This window comes from Crocodylus porosus, unplaced genomic scaffold (genome assembly GCF_001723895.1).
Source record: "Crocodylus porosus isolate Cpor-Errol unplaced genomic scaffold, CroPor_comp1, whole genome shotgun sequence".
Lineage (NCBI taxonomy): Eukaryota > Metazoa > Chordata > Crocodylia > Crocodylidae > Crocodylus > Crocodylus porosus.
In genome coordinates, this window is record NW_017728943.1 from 60,391,848 (window position 1) to 60,416,964 (window position 25,117).

Consider the following 25,117-nt stretch of genomic DNA (forward strand, 5'->3'; position numbering starts at 1 on the left):
AAGTAAACTACTCCTAGGTACAACATCTACATGTATACCTGGGACAGCAGGAGTTTGAGCTGGCAAAGGGCATGAAGTGGGGTAGGGGCGGTCAGCCCTGGGCTCCTGGTGGTGGCAGAGGCACCAGGGCATGGAAACTGCGGAGCCATGTGGTTAGACAGCAGGCAGAATTCTGGCCCGCAGCTGGCTGGACTGACCAGGTGCAATTTACACCCACAAATCAAAATCTATGTGTGTGTATAATTGCAGTAAATTACCCTGGCATAAGCTGTTCCCGACAGTACTGTCTTACTGCGGTGTTTGTTAGTTTACTTTGGCTTACTACCATTGCACATGTAGAAGTTGATGCTTTAATCTGCAACTAAATTAGGCTACTCTGCAGTAAAGTGCATGTGTAGATGCAGCCACTGAAATCAATTTCAGACTTCCCACTGGATTTCACCATAGTTCATTAATCAGAAAAACATCCCCATTTAGGACAGCACTTAAGGATTTGTTTTTAGCACAATTTTAGGGATTTCAGAATATGCTAGAAGTCAAGTGAATACTTACGTGAGCACTTACCTAAATTAATTCCTGAATTGGAACCTAATTTAAAGAAGCAAAAAATCCTTCTTGTTGCTATTGGAGATCTCAATAAAAGCTGCTGCAATGATAGAATATTTTTTATAACATAGAGTTGGATATTGGATATTTGTTGAGCTGATACCTTGCTTGATGTTTGATAATAAAATCCTAGGTATTAATATTATCAACTGACTGATCATTATTATTTAGCCACAATATCAATTAACCACCCTAATAACATTCTGTCTTGCATTAGTTGGTGTGACGGGGCCATCTCAAGGCTGGTCACAACATTGGTCACAATTGCCCACCTGTCTAGGGCAGTCCACCCATCTGACTTTCCTGCCATGCCTTTGTTGGAACTAAATGGCTGTTCATAGGGAGGAAGCTGCCCCTTTATTGCCCTAATGCCAAAAGGTGTAATATATGGCTCCAAACCACCCTTATACCATGTCCCAAGCCTTGCAGATGGTATCCCAAAAATCACTGCCAACTTCCACCAGCCCCGTTACTGGGCCACACACAGCCGTTGGTCCAAATTTGGCCTCAGGTGTTCAAAAACATACCTTGGCCTTTCTGCCCCCTTCACTGGGGCCACTGGGCTTTACATCTCTTGGGCCTCAGATTCCTCTTAGTGGGGCCTGGACCCTGCCTCAGGCCCCACTCTGTGGACCTGTGGACCTGTGCCCTGTGCTTTTCTGTTAGGATGTGCTCCCCTAGCCTTTCCCCTTCACAAGGTACCCACAAGGCAGTGGGAGCTGAGGCTTTACAGCACCCCATCCTCACCTTTCACTGTGGGGGGCCACAGGTGTAGTATTTCCTAAAGACTGCCCTACCACAGGCAGCCCCACCACACCATCCAGCTCACCAGGGTGTAGTTTCAGGCCTTATCTAGGACCAGGAGCCTCCTCCATCCCCATGGTTCCTGACCTGACCTGACCTCCAGATGTTTTGGGAGCTGTAGTCTACAGGTTGTATGATGTTGTTCCTCTGGCTTCCTAGATGTAACTGCAGGCTCTGCTTCTAGGGCCTGGGTTTATACTGAGGCTGCCCAGCCCTCCTCCAAACCAGTGGCCCCCTTGCAGTCATGTGACTGCCTAATTGAGGCTAACCACACCTGCTAGCTGCTCCACAACCTGCTCAATTCCCTTAAAGTGGCTTGTACCAAAGGTGTCCCACCCCGGTTGGGTATTTTAGTTTTTTAAAGTTTTAATCACTGGAATCATTGATCTCTTTCCTGTTTACTAGGTCCAATAAAAGGTATTTCGAAATAAGTCTTGTTTACTGCATATTACTATTTAAACATGTATCACACATAAAACTTCTGCTTGATTTAGAGGAATATTTTCTTTCTAACTTTCTTTTGAAAGAAATGTTTGGAATGTATCTTTTGCCTGTGGGGGAAAAAATCCTATGATACTTTTAAAGAATTAGTAGTTTACGTTTGTGCCAAATCCTTTGACTTTCTTGAAAAAACTGTAACAAGGTTGATTAGATTAAATAAAACAATAACTTTCTGTGAAGCTTCCAAGTCCATAGATGAAATACGGTAATTTTGATTACTTTGTCCTATTTAATTACCAATACATAATTTAATAACAATGTTTTAATAATCTTAAATCAATTTTGTGTTTCTGAGCTCTTTTTCTTAACTGAGCTCAGTAGAACTTCTTATTTGTATAGGGTGAGCAAGAATTAGCTCAAAACTAGTTTAGTTTTGTATTAAAAAAAAACCTTTTAAATTCCACTGACCATCACTTGATCTTATCATGTACATGTGTTTGCAAACCATGTGTAATGCACACAACTTTTAAATGCTGAAGCTGTCTGTTACTATCTCAGTACTGAAATTGTGCACCTAAAACTTGGTGACATAATCTTAAAATCACTGCAATTTCTGAAAGTGTAGTGACTGGCTTTGAAATAGAGTGAAAACAATCTGTTTTTATGACTTTGTATCTGCTGTAACTTTTATTAACCACTATTAGATATAATAACCCAGCATTCCCATGTGATGCATTATTTTGAGCCATTTTGTCACCTTTATAAATGGAAGACATTTTTGTTCAGCACTGGTGGTTAGCCATTTTTTCACTGACGTGGATGTTAGAGTTAACCACTTTTGACATCACTTACATTAGTGCATACTGCAGTTCTTTTTTCCTACACTACAGTGATAATTTGCTTATCATATTCAAACTTTGAAAGACTTATTGAACACTTCAGTAGAGAAACATCTATTATTTGTCTCTGGAATCCAAAAAGAAATACTAATGAAGTTGCTAATCTCTTTCAGCTCTAAACTGTGCAATTATGGTAAGGTATTTGCTTGTGGCTGATGCTTTGTTACTATCATTTATTCACCAGCAGTCCCAGCTCAGTAGTAGCTGTGAGTGGAAATGCTGAGAGTTACATGCAACTAGTCCACTCAGTCAGCACAGGAAGGTTATATAGCATTGATTCTAAGTGGACATGTTTTTTTTTCCTTATGGTCTTCCAGGGATTATACAACTCCTACTCTATTTATTCTGTTAATGACCAAATATTTAGAAAGGATAATGGCTCTTAATAAACTTTAGCTCCCCAGTTAGGAGTAAAATTGGCTATAATGTGACACCCATGTTTCATTGGGAGAACCTGACCAAAGAAATGCTGAAGGAAATCATGGCTGTGCTGAAGTCCATAAGTTTTGATATTGACTTCACAGAGGACTGAGATTTCACTCAGGTTTTTCACTACCTTCCTAGATGTGAAAAACCCTAGCTTCTGCCTGTTATACTATTACAAGGAATGGCAGACTGCCTGATGAAAATGTAAGGTGATTTGTAGCATTTCCATGTTGAAGCCAGTGGCACAGATCATGTGTGTAAAGTTAAACAGGTGCATAAGTGTTTGCAGAGTTGGTTATTAAAGAATCATACAGCACTGGGTAGTATTCCTTGGAACAATGAACTCTAGCTTACTATTTACTATTTAAAAAGAAGATCTTTTTCCCTGTCTGCTACTTGTATGTATACAAGTAGTAAAATTACTGAACTAGGGAGTCATTGATAAATTTTTTTTGGCCAATCCCAATAGCCAATGATTAACCAACTATATTGGCCGATGCCGATCTGATAACTGATATTTAGTAACAGTGCAAGGCATTTTAAACTGCTGACACAAATCTTTGTGTTTGTTTGTTTTGTGCGCACACACAACTCCTGCCTGCTTCCTGATGAGGAAGGCGGTGACTGCCTTATTCTCAGGAACGTTAACCCTTTGTCCACAGCTCCTACCTGCAGCCCTGCTCCCTGTGCAGCCTGTGTTGCTGTCCTGGGCAGACCCTCACATGGACAGCAGCGCTGGGCACATTTGGAGCCCCAGAACATGCTATTGCCTCAGTTCCAGCAGGTCCTGCATAGCCCAGCTCCCGCAGCCACCAAGGAAAAGCCACTTTTGCAAAGGCACCCAGCGCCTGGCAGAACGAAATGCCCCTCATGTGGTGCCTTACCCCGCCTCTGTACAGCCCATCTTTGCAGCCACCCTGGCACTCAGGCCCCTGCTGTGCGCACGCCATTGTCATGGCAAAGCCAGCAGCAGGAGCCAGTAACGGTCCCTTTGTTCCTGAGCACAGTACCCTGTGACTGCTTCGTGGTGACCCTTCCCTCTGCTCTCTGGGACCTGTGGTCTGCTGTGGGCTCTGGCCGGTGGTGGGGACCAGACTACACTCATCAGGTTGCTCTGGAGTTCCTTGGCCATAATTATCAGCTACAACAACCAAAAAAAGCCAATAGCCGATGCTGTCATTTCTTCTTGTATCGGTGCTGATCCAATAGCCAGCTGATGTATCAGTGCACCCTTATCAAGAACCTATATATACTTCATAATGTATGAAACAGAAAAGACACTGTGACAGGCAGCTTAATGGTGGGAAAAGCTTTCTAATGTTGGGCACAGATCTGGATTATGATACTGCAAAATAACTCAAGAAAGAAGTAAGTAGGAATCTAATTTTTAAGTGGTTTTTTTAGGAAACTGAAGTGTTAAAGTTCCAGTGCCTCCTTGCAGAAGTATTGAATATAAGGATGTTTTAATGTAAATGAAAGTCCCGTTATTATTATAACAAATTGTTGACAATGATATATAAGCGTTTGACATTCTTTATATTTTTTTCAAGTAGCACAGATTCCCACCCCCCTACATTTATTACATTGAGAAGAAAATAAGGCAGCCACAACCAGAGTTTTGCTGCATTGCAGATGGTTTAAGTATCATTATCACCGCTTATAAAGTCCACTGAAGCTAGAGATCTAGGCTCAAGCTTACTGTGAAGCTTGATGTTTAGAAGTATAGTGAATTTCCTGAAGCAAGAATTTCCTCATGTTGTAGAGCCAGGGTTTTTTTTTTTAAATATTATGTTATGGTCGTAACACATGTCACTTCTGACTTGAACAAGATAATTTTGTTGTTGTTATTTATCTTTTCAGCATGTCTAGAAAGTCCCCTTATTTTGGCTGTGTACAGATGTGTAACAATGGGATGGTACTGGTAGCCGCACAGAATTTGCAATAGAAGTATGATATGAGAGGCAACAGCGCCACACGGGATGAGGAGCACAGGGTAATAATGCATGATAATCAGTGGTCAGAGCATACCAGATAGGCTTTACCTTATTTCTGATTCTAGAGCTGAATTCTGTCACATCCTGAAATCCCTAAATGCTGAGTCAAAATTCAGTGGGAAAATAGAAAGTAAAGCTCCTGCAGGTCTCAAATCAGTGCTGAGTTCTGACAGTGCAGTCCCATTGGCTTAAATGGAATTAGTGACCTTAGAAAAGATTGGAGAATTTGGTCTTCGTAATTCTGGTAGATAAATATTTTTGAGGACTATCATGGGCACTTGAACCTCACAAGCCCTGAGACATCTGCTTCATCTCATGCCTTCCCCACCAACTACTTTTCATTTTAAAGCCTGTCAACTATTATAAACAATCACAGATTTATAATTATGCTTGTTTTTTTAATTTCTGTATTTAGTTGTTTGCCTTTTGTAGTTCTTATTTTGTAGTGATTTAATTATCAGTGTCATATTTTAACTGTGGAAATCTAGTTTGTAAATAATTTAGCATTATTGGCTTTATATTATTTAATTGAGCCATGTAATAGTAGAAAGATGGCGTTTGCCATGAAGTATTAGATCTTAAATCTGATCTCTGATCTAGAGTTAGCTACCTGTGAAACTCCATACAAGTAGCAGACAGGGAAAAAGATCTTCTTTTTAAATAGTAAATTTCTTTCAATTATATTTAATAACGATTAATTGGTGGAGCTTATTACTTTTTCAGCCTTATTTTATTTGCACTGAATATATCTTCTTTCTGGAGAGGTAGCTCAACCAGTATCTTACAGTCTTTGATTAGGACAGTAAACAGACTGCAACGAAGTCTATATATCCACATGTTAAGTTTAATATCTGCTTTCCTTTTAGCTATTTTATATTGCAAACAGTCACTTAAGTCATTTTCAAACTACTGTTGTGCATTTGTGGAAGTATGCAATTATTCTTATTTTGGAATCTTTCATCCTTCAAGGATTACCAATTAGGAAGGTTGCCACAGGCACCATAGGACGAAATATTAACTGAAATAGCTGAAGCAGGAAGAGGAGTTTAGAAGTGCTAAATTGTGGGGCATTGTCTGCTCTGTCAAGGGAATTTTTTCTTGTTTATGCAGCTTTTGGGCATCACTGCTTCAAGCTTGAGAGAGGAAAATAGAAGCAATGTATTAAGAGAAACGTGTCACTGAGAGCGCTATCACTCAATAACCTTTCAGGTTCCAATGCAGCTTAGAGGCTGAAACTCAAAGGGCAGAATGCCAAATTTTCTCAAAAAGACACATTCTGTTAATAGAATTATACAGGGGATGGTTATACAAACATTGCCCTCCAATTAAATGTAACCTGGTTCCTCTGTGTGGGCGAAAAGGCTAGGACTTATAGCATATAAGAAATGCTGCATGTTTTAACCATCTTTGTAATGGAGGAAAAGGCAATTCCTGAAATACCATAAAGGTAGATATGGTGAAGGTGACCAATGCACTGAAAGAGAGACAAAACTGAAATGTTGACATGTTAACTAATGAAGTGATGAAATTCATGATGGCTGCGAGAGGTAGTTAACCCCATAGATTTAAATACACTTGTGCTAATTCTATTGGGACTGTGTTTTTTCCAGTTAGGAGATAAAGCAAAAGCTTGAAAGTTCTTTAGCTCTGTACAGTATCGAGCTTTCCTCTTCAGGAGAGAGGGAATTTTTGTACGGCAGAAGCTGCGCACCTTTTGTTAAGGTCTAGTGGGAGACTCCTGGCTATAACCCTGCACAGTTCCATTGAAGTGGCATCCCCTAATACAAAATGATGTATTATGTGTCTGGTTTTGGGTTGTAGCCATGTTGGTCAAAGGACATAGGAAGCAAGGTTTTTTGGGTAGATGTGATATCTTTTTTTTATTGACACATTGTGGCTAGTTTGGAACTCTCCTCATAAATGATTGCCCACTATAGACGTCTGGAGATGTAGGGGTCTCCGAGCTTCCTGTTCTCGCCCGCCACGACTCTGATGACTTGGTCTGCTGCTGTGCCTGCTTGCAGGTGCTCGGGTGCTCTGCTCCTCACTCAGCAAACACAGGCTCGGCTCCTGCTTCCTCATGAATGCCTGTAGGCAACGGTCTCCTGGGTAATCCCCCTTTTATCCTGGCATGATTGCCAAAATGGATCCCAGGTGTGATCCTCTCTCTCTTCTGCCTGCTAAGTCTTCCCCTCCAGAAGTAACAGGACTTGTCCTCGAGTCCCTGTTACACCCACCTTCCACCCATTTTATTTTATGTCCACATAAAAGATGCTGTATTTGGGATTTCTGTCAGAGGCTGCAGAGGCTGCTGGGAAGTGGTTCATAAGACAAAGAGAGAACTGGCACAGGCAAGCAAAAAATGTCAACTTTGAATGAAAAATAGAAAAAGTCAAGTACCTGACCTTGCTCCTAGACAGAAATCTACACATACTATATGCACAGTTTAACATTCAGAGGCAATGCTGTTAGAGGGATAAAGATTCTTGAGCAGTATTTTCTGAAGTATTCAACCTACGCATACTGTCATCCATTGACATATAGACACCTGTCTTTCATCACAATATTCTTTGTTTTCCCAAACTGGACTTGGCAGCAAGAGATGCTGAGCTTCTGTAATTCCTGTTGAGGTCAGCAAGAGTTTGATATGCCTTGCCAATCTTAGGATTAGCTCAGTATTCACTGTAGTCAGTGCAATGAAGTCTACTGTTTTCCTGTATTTCCCTGATATAGCACATTATACTAAGACAAAAGCAGGATGGGACCAAATAAAGACCAGTCTTTAATATTACAGTTTCATAGAGACCTCATGATTTATTCGTTCTACTTTCTGAGCAGAGAATTAGATTTTTCATATTTTCCATGTTTTCTCTTTGTTTGGTTTCTTTTTCTTCTTCTCCCTCCCCCACTTACATATCTCGGCTATATGCTGCTTCCCCCTCCCCTCCTTCTTCTGTTTCTTCTTGTGCTGCCTCAGTTACAGATATCGCTCTCCCCTCCTTCTCTGTTTCTCCCTTCTGTGGGATCACTTCCACTATTTCTACCTCGCTGTCTCTTTCTGAGTCACACTATTCCTCAGCGAGTCTGACCTTAGTTGCCTAGGCATTGGGACGCTTGTGATATAAGTGACCCTCCCCACAGCTAGTGCATTTTAGGGACTCCTGGCACTCTGCTGCTCTTTGCCTCTTCCCTTCACACCTGAAACACATTATGTGGGGGTAGTGTGCAGACAGGTGTGCCTCCTTTCCTCATTTGCTGCACTGTTTTGGTTGCCAGTGGTACATTATAAATCTTTGGTGTGGCCCCAGCTAAATCAGATGGGAGGTGATGCACCTTACCTGAACTCCACTCATTCGCTTTTAACAGTACTTGTACCTGCCATGTCCCTGTTCAGGTACCATATTTATCCCTTGCTTTCTCTACCCACATTACTCTTTGAATGTACCATTCCATCTATCTTTCTGTCTTCTGCCTCTAATAAATCTGTATACATTTGTATTACAATCACCCTCTCCCTTGACTTTTCTTTGCTATGATTTTTAGCTCTCCTCTACTCCTGTCTTCCCTTTGTCATCGTCACTCCTGTTGATGCTCTTGTTATTGCCGCTTCTCCTGTTGCTCCCACTTTCCCTTTAACTGACCTTAGTTTTTTTAATTCTTCCCTTCCACTTTCCTCTGCATATCTCTTCCAGAAATTTTCATACCCTTCTGTGTTCCAGTAGGTGACAATGTCTACCATGTGGCCTGGTTGTCACTCCTGTTGCCTATTGTGGGGAAGACCATGCTCAGTGGAGGTGCTTGCCCTCCATAACTTGATGGAAGAAATTATAGAATTCTGCTTCAATGAGAGACAATGCTCATCAAGTCAGGGCTATCTGTTATCAGTCACTGAGTTCTTCAATGCCATTTGGCAGGACCCTTTGGCAGGGTCTGGATTGGGAGCTTCTCCACCCCTACACTTCTGCCATAGGCATGCTTATAGTTCTTTGGTTCCACCAGACTTGGGCTCCAGTCACTGCATCAATCACCCTTTGATTATCACACCAGCCTTGGAGCATATTAACAATATCTCCCAGAACTCATGCCTGGAATCTCCAACAGTTACAGAAATAAAGAAATGTGGGTAGTCTGGCTGCCTCTCATCCTCTTCAGGCATGTGTGTGCCCATCTGGCAGCCAAGGGTCCCTCTCATCAGTTCTGGCATTCTTTTGGCTCTGTTGCAGGATGTGTCCAGCCAATCAGCAACAGGACTCATCTCCCAGCTGTCACTTATGCTCCCTGTGGGAGAAGGACCCATTTGGAGTGAGTTAGTGTTGGGACCCCATTTATCTGGGGCCCTAAGCTCACTAGGGTTCAGTGTGCCAGCTGGGGCACTCCCAGCCAGGGCCCCTCTCTCTGGCAGCTGTTGTTTCCACAGCAACTTGGGCCACGGTTTTTGCGGCACTGCACTCAGCATTTTGGCTGCATTTTGGCTGCCTTGCCTGGCGCTGCCAGGGCTTTTTGCCAGTCCATGGGTAAGGGAGAGGGGGCAAGTGGGGCATCCTCCTTCCCCAATCCCTTCACCCTGCTACACAGTAGGGGTGTGTGAAATGGGCCACATTCAATTCAGATTTGGATTCGGAGAATCAGCGATTCGGCCATAGACACAGATTTAAATGGTTTTTCTACATACCTCAAGGTACTGGGTGTGGCTTGTGAATGCTGCAATGCTGGGGCAGATGACGTGTCCCACAGGAGTGCAGGGGACTCCCCACATGCTCGGCGGTGAACCCAAAAGTAGACCAGAAGTACTTCTGGTCCACTTCCAGGCTCACTGGGGGCCTCCCCGTACCCCTCAGCTTGAAAATTGGCCACAGGAGGACTCCAGGTGCCCCCCCCCCAGACCCAGGAGGCACCAGCTGCCGAACCAGGGGAGTGCAGGGGGGCCCCCCAGCATGCTCCCTGGCAGACCTGGAAGTAGACCAGCAGTGGTTCTGGTCCACTTCTGGGTCTGCTGCTGAGAGTGCAGGGGAGCCCCCTATGCTCCTGTGGGACACTCCATCTGCCCCATCCTCACAGCATTGATCAGCCACCTGGTACCTGGAAATGTAGAAAAAACATTTAAAACTGCATCTGTCTGAATCTCCGAATCTTTCCTAATCTCTCTAAATCGATTCGTAGGGTTCCGATTTGATTCGGAGAGATTAAAGTGTCTCCTGATTCAATTCGGATTTAGAGATTCAGTGACTGAATCAGGCCAAATCTCCACCGAATTGAATCTGTGACCAAAGCTTCGCACAGCCCTACTATACAGGTCTTTCAGTTTTGGAGCATGATCAGGTTGGTTAGGTGCTCCACCTGCACTTCCAATATCTCAAATAGTACCTTTTCTAAAAAATTCATTGTTGTTCCTGTCTCCATCCTGTCACCAGCTAATATTGCTTTTATCCAAAGTCTCCAAAATCTCCGATCCTGTTTGCCATCTCATTTCATTTTCTGTGTCTTCCTGCCATGCCACTCCCAGTGGGCTAGCATGTCATCCTGCCTCTGTTATTCTGTGCTTCTCATCCAGTGTTCCTTATCCTGCTGCCTCCCGCTTTCCTCCACTCCTGTCTTCCCTTTGTCATTGCCACTCCTGTTGCTGCTCTGCTTATCACCACTTCCGCTGTTGCTCCCGCTTTCTCTTTCATTAACTTCCATCCCAACTTCTCCACTGTTGTCCACTCTCTATCTGTCTGTGGCCCTTCTTTCCTGTTCTTTATTTCTCTTTCCACCTCCTGGTTACTTGTCACCACTGCCATTATTTTGAGCTTTGGGTCTCTCTCCTCTATTCTTTACACCTCAATGCTCTGTTGATCCCTTTCTCTTCCTGTAAGGCATTGATCAGGCTTTCAGTGGTGATGGGAACCTCCCACAAGGAGAGGTTAACTCAGCCTATCAGAATAAGGTACACAGTAGTGTCCAATGCACACAGCCCCCCTTAACACTGAATCTTTTTCAAGTCATCATGAGTCACTACACTGAATACAGTTTGATTTCCTCTTCACTCTCACAGCTGAGCTGTGCCTTTCTTTCCCATTTCCATTGATTCTTGTTTCTTTACCAGTCCTAAAAGTCTGGCAAACATTGCCAAATTAGGCCCCAAACAATTCACCCAGATTCCCTCTGTCACCCCTCTCTCTCAACCTGTTGCATATATTAGTGTAGCCCCAGCCTCCATGAGGTGGAGCCAGACCAGGTTGGCCTGCACCTCATCTGCATATAAGTTTTTGGAGGATCCCAGGACTCATGACAAGAACAGGTTCCAGTCATGAGGCAGGGGCTAATTAGCACATGGATCCTTGGTGGCAGGTATCTGGAGTACACACACATACTGAGAGCAGTGTGGAGCTGTAGGGTCACCATGGCTTCAGATGTTGTTGACTCTGGTGCTGTTGACTGCTGTTGACTCTGCCCAGTGAAATGTATGGTAAAACAGGAGCCTTTTAGCTTTTTACTAACATCATGCATGGTTTTTACTATGTATAAGTAGGTACAAAATTGCTGCTTAAATGTATGTTTATGGAGTACCTGTGCTAAAACTTCCAAGAGCCTCAAAAAAGGTAAACTGCATCAATTTTGGATGACTTAAGTCCATGGGTACCTGTAGTAATTAGTCTATTATATTCACTATTTTCATGTGCTAAAGGACAGCAGGGTCTGACAGTACACAGGAGGGGAAGGACCTGCGTGGGAAAGAAGGTGAGGGCTACCTGCCCCCACTAATTTATTTTCCTTGCTGTAGCAGTGGGAGGGGGAAAAATGTGAGGTAAACCTCTAATAATTAGATTCTATAGTTGGAAAGTTATAACAAATTTATACATTTTCCATATATAGACTCTAATTATTGGAGGGTTGTCTTATATTTGAGTAAGTGCAGTAGGTAATGGCCTGCTGAGGTGCCCTCAGCTCAGAAGGAGGGGGACCCAGGGGTTATATAGTCTCTGCACCGGAGGCAGAGGGGGCAGTCTGACTTGGACAGAGCTGGAGGAAGGTGCTCATTGCTTGTAGCAGAGTAAAGTGCTGTGGGGAACTAGAGATTGATTCTGCCTGCTAAATGAAGGAGCAGCCTGTGCATGAAGCAGAGAAACAGTACCAGAGACTGGTGAGAGAACTGCGAGTAGGCCCATGGTGGCCAGAGCTGGTAGGAGTCAGCAGGACTGAGTAGTAGCCTGGGGAAGGTTTTAGAAAGGTTTCTCAGTAGCAACTTAAATGGAGTAGAGTATTGCCAAATTGCATTTTGTGGGTGGTTTGGCATGGGAGTGGCTGAAGAAGAGGACAGGAGGTAACAGAAGATGCCCTACAAAGGGGCCTAGCTTATTGCTGAATTGGTGGGCTGACAGAAACCCAGCAAGTGGTGACCAAGCTGTCAGAGCCTGAGAAGAGGACAGAGGGGCAAGAACTCAAGGAGACAGTGCAGAAAAGGGCACACAGGGCCACACTGGTTCCTTGGAGTCAACCTCTCAAAGTATAACAACAACATCCAAGGCATAGCAAGTAAGAACTGGGGGTGCGGAGATAGATCCAGGGATACCAGAGTGTAAGGAACGGGATGAGAGTGGTCACAGGGAGGTACCACTCCCACTGCTACTGGTGAATCCTGTTACAGGATTTAGATATGTCTAGTGTTTACATCAGAGCAAGAAAAATAACTTTGTGTGTTTCTGGGTATCAGCAGCATAGCATTTTCACTGAACATGTTATTGCTGCCAACTGAGGTTCAGATAAGTACATCCTACCTTGGGCCATCTTTGCTGCATGTGAAGATTTTACTCGGTTCTGACCTGAATACAAATTTGGAAATGGCTCATTGTTTTGTGGCACTGGCTTTCAGAACAGAAATTGCAGGTCTGTGAAACAGTTCTCTTAAAATGTGCCTTGAAGAGATGGAAATGTATGTCTGCAGATAACTAGAGAATGTAAGGATTATCTTATAGAAACTGTTTGAAAGCCCTAGTCTATGAACCAGGCTGCTCAGCTCTTCTGAGTTGTAGTTAATGTACTACTAAGTGGTGGGTTTCATTGTTAAGTGTATCTTCTACTAAAACTTAGCAGTAAGAGAAATTTTCTATTAAAACAGTGTTAAAGCTGTGATTGCTTTTCAGCTTCATACCTGCAGTCTTCTGTATATATTGCATGAAATCCAGTGAGATGAAGAAAAGTACACTTGAAGAGATGATTGTGAAATGAGATGGATGGCTTTCTTTTCTCATGTTTCCCTGGTTGGCCAGAATTCTAAACCAAGGAAAAGCTGTTATCTTTAGGATGAGTAGGGAGTTGCACCCTGATACCTTTAAAAAAAAAAAAGAATTATATCTTAAATATGGGCAGCATAGCATCATTTTGAACAGCACAGAGTATGGCTTACAGGTAATTTGTAGCGTATTTGTCTTGTGGTGGGATTTCATTCTCCCTATACTATTTTAAGTAAAACCTTTTCTTACAAATCCCTTTTGTCTGTACTGTATTGTACATGCATGATGTACAACTGTGTTTCCCAACCTTTTGTAAACATCAGTGGCCAGTCCTGACTCAGTAAATAGTTTAAGTAGAAAAAACACAGAGGTATTTTGGCCCCAAAGTATGTATTACATACTACAAGTTAAAGCAGCTCAACCATCTTAATTTTAAAGACAGAAGTCAACATCGACAGCACGATCAACATGTGGCCCTCCATTACTCCCAAGTGACATTCATCACTGTACAATTCATGGACAACACACAATCATTGCTGGTACCCCTCACTCCCAATTCACAGCCCCTGGCCCTGCTGGTGAACGTCAGTCCCAACCCACAGCATCCTACCCCAAGAGCCTTGCTAGCGCCCCTAGATCCCAGCCTCCCAGTGTGTGGGGCAGGGGCTGGGAGAGTGGGGTGGGGTGGGTATCTTCCCCACCCCATTGACTTACCTGTGGGGAGCTGCAGAAGTTGCTCTTTACTTCACCGGGCTTCCATGTGCATGGGTGTATGGGTGCTGCCTGCCTGATTGCCCTCCTCCTACTTCCCCCAGTCCCAGGCTGCCCCTTGCAGGCTGGAACTGTGCCATCCAGCAAGGGGAAACCTGGAGTTCCCCACATTTTTCTCCTGTAAAGAAGAAAATACATGGTTTAGCTCATTTTCCTGTGATTGTTTGAGACCTTTTCATGTATTTTTGCCACCCACTTTTGGGTCATGATGATCCATGGGTTGAGAAATGCTGATGTAAAAAACTATTACAATGCTGAATTGAATTTGCCACCCTGAAACTGTCAGGAGTCCTAATGGACATTTCCATAAAATTCTGGGAAAAGCTGCTGTTTTTTCAGTAGAATTCAGCACTGAACGGGTTAGATAAAGTGGGTAGCAACATACGTAATAGCAGGTAAGAGGCTGTGGGTACTTTTCTTTGAGGATAAACAGTCATGTGTATGCCATGTATCCTAGCTTTCATATTATCCAAGTTTTTCAGAACCGGCATTGTCACACATCCTATCATGTCTGATTGCTAGATTCAAGTAGTGCTGAACAGGAGTAATTATGAAATCATTAATCCAAATGCAGTTTGATTACTTATCTTTCTCTTCTTGTGAGGTAGTGAACAGTTACCTCATTTTTGTTTAGTATTAAACTGAAGAGCGATTATATGTTCAGCTTATTTCCCCCTTTTCTAATTTGTTTCTATTTGGGAATTGACAGATAATTGCATATATTGCATATGTTTTTATCAATCATTTATTGTGAATTCAGCTAGGTTTGTTTCAGATTCCAGCCAGGCAAACAGGGGGATGCTTAAATGAATATCAGCATGAATATCAGATTTTTATAACCACCTCCCTGTATCCCAGATCTTTAGACTCCTAGACATGTAGAATGTTGCAGCCCATTTTTATATATGTTTACAGCTGTGTTCTGTTCTAAGTTGTGCTAGTGATTTTTTCCTAGCCAGTTCCAAACCCTATATGAAACTGTTGTCATTGCTTTTAAAACCACTGAATTTTACCAGCCTACAATGTCTTATGGATGTTGGCCCATACTCTGATCTCACTTATACTGCTGTAATGCTGTTGGCTATACCAGATTACTGATTACTTCTGCTTTACACAGTAAAGTTAGAATTCTCTATAGACAGTGGAATTACACCAGTAAAAGGAAATCAAAATTGAGGTCATGAGGTAGGTGGATTTATGCTGATTTATACCAGATAAGAGCTCTAACTCTTTACCTTTTCTTCCTTTCCAGTTGCTTTAATAAATCCCATTTATCTCTGCTTCCACTTTTAACTGTAACTACACAAGTATTCTGTGAAATCTGTAAACACTCCTAATGTGAAGGAGCTATACAAAATAGTTGTGTTGTCTTTTCTCTTTCTTTTAAACACCATGCACACTGTATTGTGAAAGATTTTGCCTTGAGAGCATTGGAATCTAGGCATTTCAGTTTATCCATAGAACAGGTTCAGCACAAGTCAAGGGCAGACTTACCAAGTGTGTTCTTCAGACCCCTCCTATCTAATGTGCTTCAACTTTGTTCTGAATTGGATCACGGCACCCTCCTAAGGTTAGGAGGGCAGTGCCGTCTCTATATCTATTCTGGTCCTTGTCCTCTGGAACCAGAAACATTATAGTAGAGTTATGATATATATCCTCTTCATTGGTAACCGGGCTAACATCCCAATTCTTTTCACTTAGGAACACCAACAGTTGCTAGCTGATAAGAGCTTTGCTTACTGGAAACCTAGGCTGTATTTGAATGGATAGCTGTAGCAGGAGGCTTGGTGCTCCTGCTGCTTTAAGAGCAGGCAGGATGCAGATGAAGCAGATGGCAGGTGCAGCAGGGGACAATCAGGAGCCACATGACCCAGAAGGGGGCTTGGTTTGCAATAGATACGCCCAGAACCCGACTGGGCAGGTAGTCTGGTCCTGGAGATGGCTGAGAGAACATCTCCTAGACAGGATGGCTGCAGCTCCTGAATAATACCTGTGAGATTACAGCCTGTGGTAACATCTGGAGGTCTGGGAGGGAATAAGGGAAAGAGGAGGTCCCAACAGGCCTGGGAGTAGGACCAGAGCCCAGGAACAGGGCAGGGAGGGCCAGAGGCCTGGGAGCGGGGCCAGAGCCTGAGTGAAAGGGGAGAAAGGACCAGCCTGGATCAAAGTACCTGAGAGTAGAACAGAAATGGGACCAGAGCAGGTCTAGTGCCTGGGGAACAGGACCAGGAAGGACTAAGTACCCAGGAATAGTGTGGCGATGGGAGCCAGGAGGGGGCTTGAGGCCAGAACCAGAACAGACTTAGACCCTGGAGTAGGACAGGAGTAAATGAAAACTTGCTTGGAGATCCCTGAGGCAGCCTCCCTTTCCTTAAAGGTATAATAAGCACATCAAGGCATGGCGGGTGAACAGAAGGGAAGGATCAGGGTAACATAAGAGCTGAGTAGCCACCGGGGGTGTCCTAGCCACCCCTGGGATGGGCCTTTGCTACAGTGGCCTCATGTCAGAGGCTCTGTCACCAATCTATTCCCTGCAGCTATACAGTATCTTCTCTCCCTTGAACTCCAACGCAAATACTTTTTGGACCTATCTGCAAAGGCTTTCAGAAAAGTAAATATGCATTTTATGTACTATTACATTAGGTGAATGTATTCTCCTAAGATGATGTCTTAGAGGAGAGCAGGAGGCAGATCTCACTGGGTTCAAGGAAGATAAATTTGAAAATATAATGATATAATACAGTTTAAGTGGTCTTACATCTTTGTTGTCTTATAAGTGTATGATGGAGATTGTTTTCATCAAAGGAATGTGCGTGGGGATATAAAATATGATGCCAATGTTAAAATCTTTCCTAGTAAGTTTTGCTAACAGCTGCTACCTGGTGGAATGGGAATTTGATTTTCTTTTTTACAGTGAACGAGAGGAAAGTAATTCAATTTTCAGTTAAACTTTGTAGTTTCTAAAGCTTGATATGTACCTGGCTCATGATGCCACTTGTAATGTCCATGCTGATTTCCCTGATCAAATCATATATTCAGTAGATCATCTCAGGCAGTAGTAACACAACTTTAAACACAGTGCTCAGCATGAGAAACCAGCCTTTCTAAGTTCAATAGCTTAGCAAGTTAGTATTTGCTAAAAAAAAAAGTCTTTTTTCACTTATTTTATGTTCAAGAATTGAAGTATTTCAAGCTTGTTTCAAAGTAAGTTCATTACCAGTAATAAGACTTTTGTATTTATTTTGCAGCTGTGCCATTATATACAAAGGACCCATCTGGGAGAGTATTGCAGGATACTGCATGTCTCTTGCTTTCCATAGAAAAGCATATGAAGAGAATAAGGGAATTGGCAAAATACAGTTTTCTTGCCATTTGATTGATTCCTTTGTGGGTTGAATCTCCCAGAGTTGGCTAACCTAAGTTTGGAAAGAGGGTAATCTCACCAGGGGACCAGAGATGGCTTTTAGACCACCATTATAATTCCTCAGTCATAGAGTCTTTGGGGTCTACTGTGGTCCCTGGCACTGATTTGACTTGTATGGCTGCTGGTATTCCCCAGGATTATTTCACTTACCAGATATGTACTGAACACTCATCCCTGGCATATGCTCTAGACCAGGGATGTCAAACATAATGTTCTATAGGCCAAATCTGGCCTGAGTAGCCCTATAATTTGGCTTCAGGTGCTGCCCTGTTAACCCACATTGGACATGTCTACATGTGCAATGCTGCAGGTTGGGAACCCACCCTGGGCAGGCATCCATACATGCAAGGATGTGGCAGCAAATTTGCTGCTCCCACCCTCTCTGGTCCTGCACCAGCCACCTGCAACGGCCAGGGGGAGCTTTTGGCTCCGTGCTAGCCCAACGGTTGGCAGGGATCACAAAACCAAAAAAACAGCTGTCACTTGGCAGGGGCTGGGAGATTGCTCCTCAGAGTGGCCTGCTTCTGGGGCAGGCTTTGCCACAATATCCCCCTGCCTCAGCAGCAGGGAGCTCCCAGCCCCGGGTCCTTGATCAGGGGCAGGAGGCTTGGAAAGAGCTGCAGGGGAGGGGCAGGTCCCAGCCTCCTGCCCCATCTGCCAGCACGGCAGCTAGCAGTGAGCCCCTGGTTGGATGGAAAATCCATCTGGAGGCTCACTGCTAGCTGCCCCACTGCTGGATTGGGGTGAAGGGCTGGGATCTGCTCCTCCCCTGCAGCTTTTTCTAAGCCCTGACCTGATTGAGGCATGGGGCTGGGACCTGCTTTTGACCGGGACAGCTCCTGGCCAGCCCAGGGTTGCATGGGGAAGTCTCCACGTGCAGCCTGGAGCTGGCTGGGGACTGCCCAAAACAGAACAGTCCCCAGCCACTTCCAGGCTGCACATGCAGACTTTCCTATGCAGCTCCCTGCTGCTGGACTAGGGGAACATTGTCCCTACCCGGGCTCCAATGGCAGAGCCCACCCTGGCAGTGGGCAGCTCCCAGGGACAGAGAGCAATCTCCAGCCCCCTGCTGCCCGGCTGACCAGGACCAAGTTTGCTCCTGGTCGGCTGTCTACACATGTTATACTGCACAGTAACTAATCAGGAGTAAATTTGCTACTTTGTCTTTACAGGTAGCAAATTTACTCATAATTAGAGCAAATTACCATGTAACAACCATGTGCACATGTGCACCGTGATGCTTACCATGCAGTAATTTGTGCTAATTTTGAGTAAATCATCTTGTGTAGATGTGCGCATTGCTATGCTGGACTGGCCCTGCACCACAAGTGGTACTCACTGGGGCTGGGTCCTGAGCTGCACTGCCTACTCACTGGAGCTGGTCCAGGGCTGTTCCTCACATGGCAGTCTCTGGGGCCAGTGTCCCAGGCCTGCCTGGGTGGGTGCACATGTGCTTGATCACTCACACGGGTAGGGAGGCTGTGGGCCTGATCTGGTCTGCGGGCTGACCCTGCATCACTCATCTGGCCCATTCATCACTATTGCTTGTGATGACCCACTGAATGCATGATTTGATGAGTTTGACACCCCTGCTCTATACACCTCAGGCTTTGAGGGGTGAGGTCATCACATAGAGTATTTACCATTGTCCAGGGAACCTCAGATGTAGGCAGAGGTTCATGGCTGATTCTCCTTTTTTAGTTTGGCAGTTTTGCATAGCTAGAGTGGCACAGGGCAGTCCTAGTGGAAGAGGAGAGGGGAGAATGGTGAGCTCTACAATGATCTTCTGTAGCTCCTCACTCTGAGGCCTGAGGACCTAATAGTCAGGGAAATGCTATCAAACAAATGTCAGTGACAGGATTTATAGACTCAGGTTTATACTTTCAGTAAATTACAGAAGCCAGTCACATCAACTTATTTAACAGACCCTGAGGACAAGGACATTTTTTAACTTGGACCTTACCTGAATTTATGTTTGTGTTCTGGGCTATGGACAGAAATTAGACATAAACCAGTATAAATGATCAGAAACTAGTTCAAATATGAAACACAATAGAAGTTCAGTGCACATAAACTGCTTTCAAAATGACCAAAACCGGTTTAAGATAAACCTGGGTGGATGTAGTATCGGACTTAACTGATTTAGGTTAAAGCGGTCTGTGGAACTTCTGTCCCAGATCCCTTCCAGATTCAAGTTAACTCACAGTCCCCCAGTATCCCAGGATACTTTGCACCTCCCCTACAACTACCCCCTGGCGGGGTGGCAGGCCAGCCTTGGCCCAAACTGCTTGCTCCAGCCAAGCAGGGAGGCATGCTCTAGCAATCCCCCTCCCTGGCCTTTGGCCTGGGCCACTGCAGGCATGTGGCTGCATTTCCAGAGTCAAAAGTGAATGTGTGTTCATTGGCTTATTGGTTCAATCTATGCTGGTGAAGATTGACTTGATGAAACCTCTGGGCTTTTTGTGTCTGTACTCAGCCCTAATGATTGCCTGTTATTTCATGCATCCTGTTGCATACATTAATTGAGATTGTATGTGATGTTCTTTCTTAGTTATGTTAAGAAAATGCCAGGTGTTTATAGCATTGCCATATTATCTAGAAATAATGGCATTGTAGTTAAGAACTTAAACTATATTTGATTATTAGTAGAGTGTTTTTATAATGTTCCTTAGTAAAGTATTGGACCACTTAAAGTATGTTGAATGTTTTCTCTTACAGAAGTTTTGATGTTGGACTACACAATTTTCTGATCAGGTAAGCTAACACTTTATTAAATTGCAATACAACATTAAATGTGGTGGGTCTGTTGTTAGGAGAGTGGATAGCATCAGCTTTATTTGACATTACCTGGCACTAGACTGTGAGATCCTGTTGTCAGCAATATATCACTATTTTCTTGTGTGTTCTATGCCCCCCGCATAAGACATGTGCCTCACTTTTGGAAATCAGAATGAAGAAAAAATCGTTTTCATAATCATGGCTGAATCCTGACTGCAAGGGTTTCTGGTACATGACTGCATCCTAAATGCTGCCACTCAGGCAACAGCTAAACTTTTAACTCTCTCATGACCACTCCTGAAGTGGCAGCAGCTTTTGGCTGCTCCACTCTTCCCACTCACTATGACTGGGAAGAAGGACAGCCTGGATTGCTATTGCAGCATTCCTGTGCTGCCATTGCAATGTCCCTAAGTTTCAATTCCAGGGCAGAAATAAGCTGGCCCACTTAAGACACCCAGCACAGTTTTGCAGAGTTACTTTTTGGGAAAAAGGTGTGTGTGTGGGGAGGGAGGTTATGCAAGCAAACACGGTATTTTCTTGAATTTAAACTCTTTGGGGTATAGCTTTACAAGTTTGCTTTCTGCCTGAGGTTGAACTTTATTTTGAAAAATTCAGCAAAATGGCCCAGCGTTTTATGAAATAAGAGGAAAATTAATTGTTTACAAAGGCATATGTAAAAAAACAAACAAACCCTTTTAAACTTCTGATTGAGAAACTTGGAAAACTCTAGTGTCTCTATGATTTGGGGCAGGAACATGTCAGAGGGGTTTTCTTTGTGACAAGGATGAGTCTTTGGTTGTTCCCTTGGAATACCTGCTTCCTGTAATACACAGATTGGGCTGCATTTGGGAGAGGAGTCAGAAATAAGGGTGGTGGTGGTTTGTTTGGTTTGAAATTGAAAGATTTGTGGGGAATGAAGCAGTGAATTGCAGGAGGAGAAAGGGGAGATTCTTAGTTAAGGTGTCTGAATACTGCCCTGGAGAATTATCTTCCATCCCGGTACCTGACACAGAGTTCCATGTGAAGAGGAGCAAGTCAGTGAACCCAAACTTTTCACAGGTGGTCATTCTGTGTCCTTGTTTTCTGGCTGCTAGACATAAGACTCCAGGGCTTGATTTAGAGAAAAGCTGAGTACTTATAGCTGCAGTTGAAATCAATAGGAGCTGGGTTTTGAACACATCAAATGTGACATAATCCTAGGCAGTCAGAGAAATAAGGTCCCAGGAGTCTCAAATTGGGTGCTAAGTATTAGTTGCCATTTTTGTATTTAATTGCTCTGAGATTCCATTCCCCATATAAAATGAGATAGTAAATAGGCCTTCAGCTCAGTGAAGTGTAGTGCAAATAAATTGATCAATGTTTGTAGGACCCAGATGCTGAATTCTTTTTCTGTATTGATTCTTATCTCATGTTCTGCTCCATCATCTGATGTCCTGAGAGCATAGAGTAATGTGACTAACGTGTCACATGTTTGTTCTTTTATCCGTTCCCCAGTGGGAGAAGCATGTACAATGAAGCATCCTGTTTTGCTAAGGGTGGTGTTTTGGTTTTTTCTCTTAATTTATTTGCAAGTTAATATGCAGGTTGCTATGTGATAACATTAAGGAAGACAAGCTTTTAAAAATGCACTTTGCGCTTTGAGTGGAAGCAGATGAAGTTTGTGATTGTCTTCATTTCCTTGGGAATTCACAGTTTTGGAGCAGACCCCTGGAAAGTTATGTCTCCCACACAGGCAAGCTTTACCCTTATTGTGGTGAGTTCTGCTCTGTTAGTGCTCACCCACTGGACATTCACCAGGTTGCTGAATTTGGGTCCTGCCACATGTCCGTTGCTGTGAGTAAGCCACAGTACTGTATCTTTCCTTGGTCTCTTAGTATACTTCCTGAGTATGAGGCCTCAGTTTGTTGCCCCTTATGGAAATGGGACCTAGTAGCCCAGCTGTCCTAGGGTCCAGTGCCAATGTTGAACCCTCAGATGGGCCATTGAAGTGCACATTTTGTGGACATTTTGGATTAAATTTTACTTTCATGCAACTCAGTTGCATAACTGCACCTAAAAAAATAATAGTTTTGTATTCTGCATAAAATGTGGGTGTTGTACAGGAAGTAATGTAACAGCATAAAAGAATATAGAATAACTGATCTGTTAGTAGTAATTAATTCTGTATAATGAATGAGTCAGAAAAGTATCATATAGGATCCTGTAATTAAAGTCTGTATCATAATGCACATAGGGTGCGTCTACACGAGCAATGAGCTACTGTGTCATAGCTTGTTGCTACCACGCAGTAGCTCAGGGAAAAAATGTGCGGCAGTGCTACTGCACATTAATGCTGGTTACTGCACAGTAATTTAGTACTTGCTTATGCCTAAGGAAGTACTAAATGACTGCACAGTCCTCTGCGCATGTAGACACAGCCACAGGGTCTGAGTTCAGCACAAGCTACCTGTATTCTGGCATTTCCTAAATTTTAGAGTGGTTGACTTTATAAATTTAACATTTTTAAACATATTGGGATAGAGCAAGACAGGATTGAACAAAGAGTTTTCTTCACTGAAGCCATATTTTTAAATCATTAGCAGATTTGTGCTTCTGATTACATTTTTCAGAATACTGCATGTTTCTTGCGATTTAGTTTATCATCTCTAGAAATGCATTCACATCTACACTCCTGTTATTTCATTTTTATTGACCATATGATGACTGATTTTTTTAAAAATGTCACTGCTGTAAAAGAGATAGAAATTGTTACTGTCTTCTACTACTCGTACTGGGATTTCCTGAAAAACCAAATAATCTCATAAGCAAGACTAAAATCACAGGTACTATAGATGCATTAAACATAAATCAATAATAATGCTTCTGTTGCAAGAGAATCACTTCCAATTACTTTTTATTGAGGAATATATTCAGATATTACTCTTATATACTACAGTATTTTACATCCCACATTGAGATGTGCTTTTGGATTTGTAGTGTGTTTATACAATCACCACACAGCAAACAAACACTGGATTTCAATTAGGTTGAGTATTTTCTTTCTGGTTTAATACCCCCATCTTGTAAAGCACACAGAAGACCTTGTGGAGCAGTTTGGTTTCTACCCTTAATGTTGTGACTGACAAATCTGATACTTGGAGGTTTATAATTAGCTGAAGGAGGGTACCAGCCATTTTGCCATTTTTGCTATTCATATGTCTGTTCTATTGAGACAGCAAGTCCTTTTTAGATGTTTTCCACCTCTAAGCTGTATTTGTTTTTAATTTTATTACTTACATGATTGGGAGATAACATGACTTAGCGACTGGGACACTGGACTTGAAATGAGAAGAGCTGGTTACTATTCATGGTGACATGCTTTGTGACCTTGGATAAGTTACTTATGTTCTGTATGCATATATTCTTCTGTTTAGCTAGGCTATAAGCTGTTTGGAGACTATCTCAACTACATGTTTTTCTTTTAAGTAATTGCCCACTTCCATATTCCCATTTGTGGAGTGTGTGTCATGTCCTGTGCTTTGGCTGGAGATAGTATAACCTTTGGAGAATCCATAAAGTGTGCCCTAGGCCTGCCCATTTTTGTACGCCTGCACCAAGGGGAAAAGACAGGGCTCACTTCCTGCTGCTCAGGTCTGCTGAAGAGCCTAGCTAGAGACAGAGCACTGTGGGTGCAGCTGCAAGTCTGCTCTGATGCACTGTAAATACATGCTGGAGCATGATAATTACTGTGCTCCACAGACTCCAGCTTCTCGTGCATCAGTGTCCCCATGCTGAAAAATGGCAGCGGGGAAACATTAACTAAAGCTTGTTGAATGAGCTTTAGTTAAAGCACCCCCACTGCCACAATTAAACTCAGGGACACTGATGCACAAGATACTCTGTGCACTTTAATTAGAGCAGGTCTCAGAGTCACTTTAATTAAAGAACACCCCCCCCTTCCCCCAGCACGTGTATAAACATCCCGTGTGTCCTAGTGACTTAAGCCTTAGGAAGAGTGAGAGTCTTTTCTTTTAGTTTTACTTGTCCTTGGTAAGAGAGAAATTTGAGATCTCTGATCATGGAGGGACAGATCAGAGATCTGAAAGGTGAAGCGGGTCTTTCAGGTGGCTCTGAATTCAGCTGATACTGCAGCCAGATCCATGGCTTTCAGTGGTTAGGAGGTATAGATCTTCTGGGTTACAGGGTCCTGGTTTCCTGAAGGAGGTCCAGGCTGTTGTATAGGACCTGCCTTTCAGGGTAGGACTTCTGTTTAGTTCTGAGAGAGATGAGACTGTGCAGTCCTTTAAAAAATCTAAAGCCCTGTTCTGTTCTTTGTGACTGCTCCCCCTCCCTCCTCAATGCTATATCAAATATGATCTATACACTTCGCAGAGGAGAGGGTTCTTCCCAACAGCATATGCTGCTGTGCCACCAAAGCAGATTGCCTTTGCCTGAAAGGAGCCCTGAAGAAAATGACAGTGGTCCCACTGACAAAAGTGCCCCACTACACCTTGCTTCTCAACCCGTTGATATTCTGCCCTGTTTGGTGGTAGGATTGGCAGTACAAGGTTCCTGTCTCCCTTGCCTGCCTTTCTAGAATTGTTTGGCCAATGTTTACCTTGCATTGGCCCATCTTGGAGTAGTGGGTCCTGGACATGGTAGTAAACAGTCATTCTATCCAGTTTGAATCACTGCCCTCTCAAAACACCCCATTCCACATTCCTTTTTAGCAGCCTTTATCACAGGAGTGTGTTGGAAGAAGAGGGCCACTCCTGGCTGGCA

General features: G+C 43.3%; 1 protein-coding gene across 1 annotated transcript in view; it reads left to right on the forward strand.

Annotated features, from left to right (window-relative positions):
* HHAT (hedgehog acyltransferase) overlaps window positions 1–25,117 on the forward strand; it is a 268,031-nt gene that overhangs the window by 116,854 nt on the left and 126,060 nt on the right. The window contains exon 9 of the mRNA XM_019548569.1: window positions 20,297–20,332. Within this exon, the coding sequence (XP_019404114.1) occupies window positions 20,297–20,332 (36 nt within the window). The remainder of the gene's footprint in view (window positions 1–20,296; window positions 20,333–25,117) is intronic.